The sequence below is a fragment of the Pteropus vampyrus genome, unplaced genomic scaffold, assembly GCF_000151845.1.
Source record: "Pteropus vampyrus isolate Shadow unplaced genomic scaffold, Pvam_2.0 Scaffold15, whole genome shotgun sequence".
NCBI classification, from domain to species: Eukaryota; Metazoa; Chordata; class Mammalia; order Chiroptera; family Pteropodidae; genus Pteropus; species Pteropus vampyrus.
The window spans coordinates 15,661,806-15,662,929 of NW_011888796.1; the positions used below are offsets into that span (position 1 = coordinate 15,661,806).

Consider the following 1,124-nt stretch of genomic DNA (forward strand, 5'->3'; position numbering starts at 1 on the left):
GCTGATTGTGAGGCTGGTTGTGTGTGTCGCTCGTGCAGGTGAACACGTCCTGTAACGTGTGGGGAAACAGCACCGAGTACCGGCACGCCCCAATGGAGGAAGACTTAAGTCGTGCCCCACAGCTGGTGAGTGTCCCCCAAACCAAGAACCATGGGGGGCGGGGGAAGAAGAGTGCTGCTGAGCTCCAGGGGTGCTATTTCTCTCCTTAGCCATAGTTTGTCAATAAGAGTTTGTCATGCACCTATATGTGCCCAGCCTCAAACCAGAAGGAAGCAGAATAAGGAAAAGATACTTCTTGCCCTTAACGAGCTCACTGTTTCTCAGGAGACACAAGAGTGAGTCCCTGAGAAGCCAGGATACAAGCCTGTGTGTGATGTCAAGAGAGTGACAGCAAGAGCAGACAAACTCAAGTAAAAGAATAGGGAAGAAAACAAAAACACCAGCTCGAAAAGATATCTGCACCCTTATGTTCGCTGAGGCATTATTTACAATAGCCAAGACATGGAAACAACCTAAGTGTCCATCGATGGGTAAAGAAATTGTGGAATATATATGTATGCAAAAGAATATTATTCAGACATAAAAAAAGGAAACCTTGCCATCTGTGACAATATAGATGGATCTTAACGGCATTATGCTAAGTGAAGTAAGTTAGACAGAAAAGGACAAATACTGTATGATCTCGCTTATATGTGAAATCTTTTTAAAAATAATAATAAGTTATAGATACAGAGAACAGATCGGTGGTGGCCAGAGGCACGGGGTGAAGTGGGAGAATGGGCGAAAGAGAGGAAAAAGGAAAAGGAAAAAGGGAGAAAAAAAAAAAAGAACAGGGATAATGAACTTGCACCTGAGCCTAAAAGGGCCCTGGGAGACAGAGAAGCAGAGAGAAGGGCAGAAAGCCAGATGGAACACAGCCGTGAGGGCCAGAACACACACGGTTTCTACTGAAGACGTTGGCCACATCAGCTGGGGCCTCCCTGGCCCTGGAAATGAAAGGCAGCTCAGCTTCGACTCTCGAGGCCCTCCAAGACCCCTGTTAGTTCCCAGGTTTATGTTCTCCGGGCTGCCCCTGTCCCACGATACTAATTTCTGTGCATATGCTTTCACTGTTCCTTATCCAG

At 46.5% G+C, this 1,124-nt stretch overlaps 1 protein-coding gene across 1 annotated transcript in view; it reads left to right on the forward strand.

Annotated features, from left to right (window-relative positions):
- ITGA11 (integrin subunit alpha 11) overlaps positions 1 to 1,124 on the forward strand; it is a 122,142-nt gene that overhangs the window by 114,867 nt on the left and 6,151 nt on the right. The window contains exon 25 of the mRNA XM_023526817.1: positions 39 to 125. Within this exon, the coding sequence (XP_023382585.1) occupies positions 39 to 125 (87 nt within the window). The remainder of the gene's footprint in view (positions 1 to 38; positions 126 to 1,124) is intronic.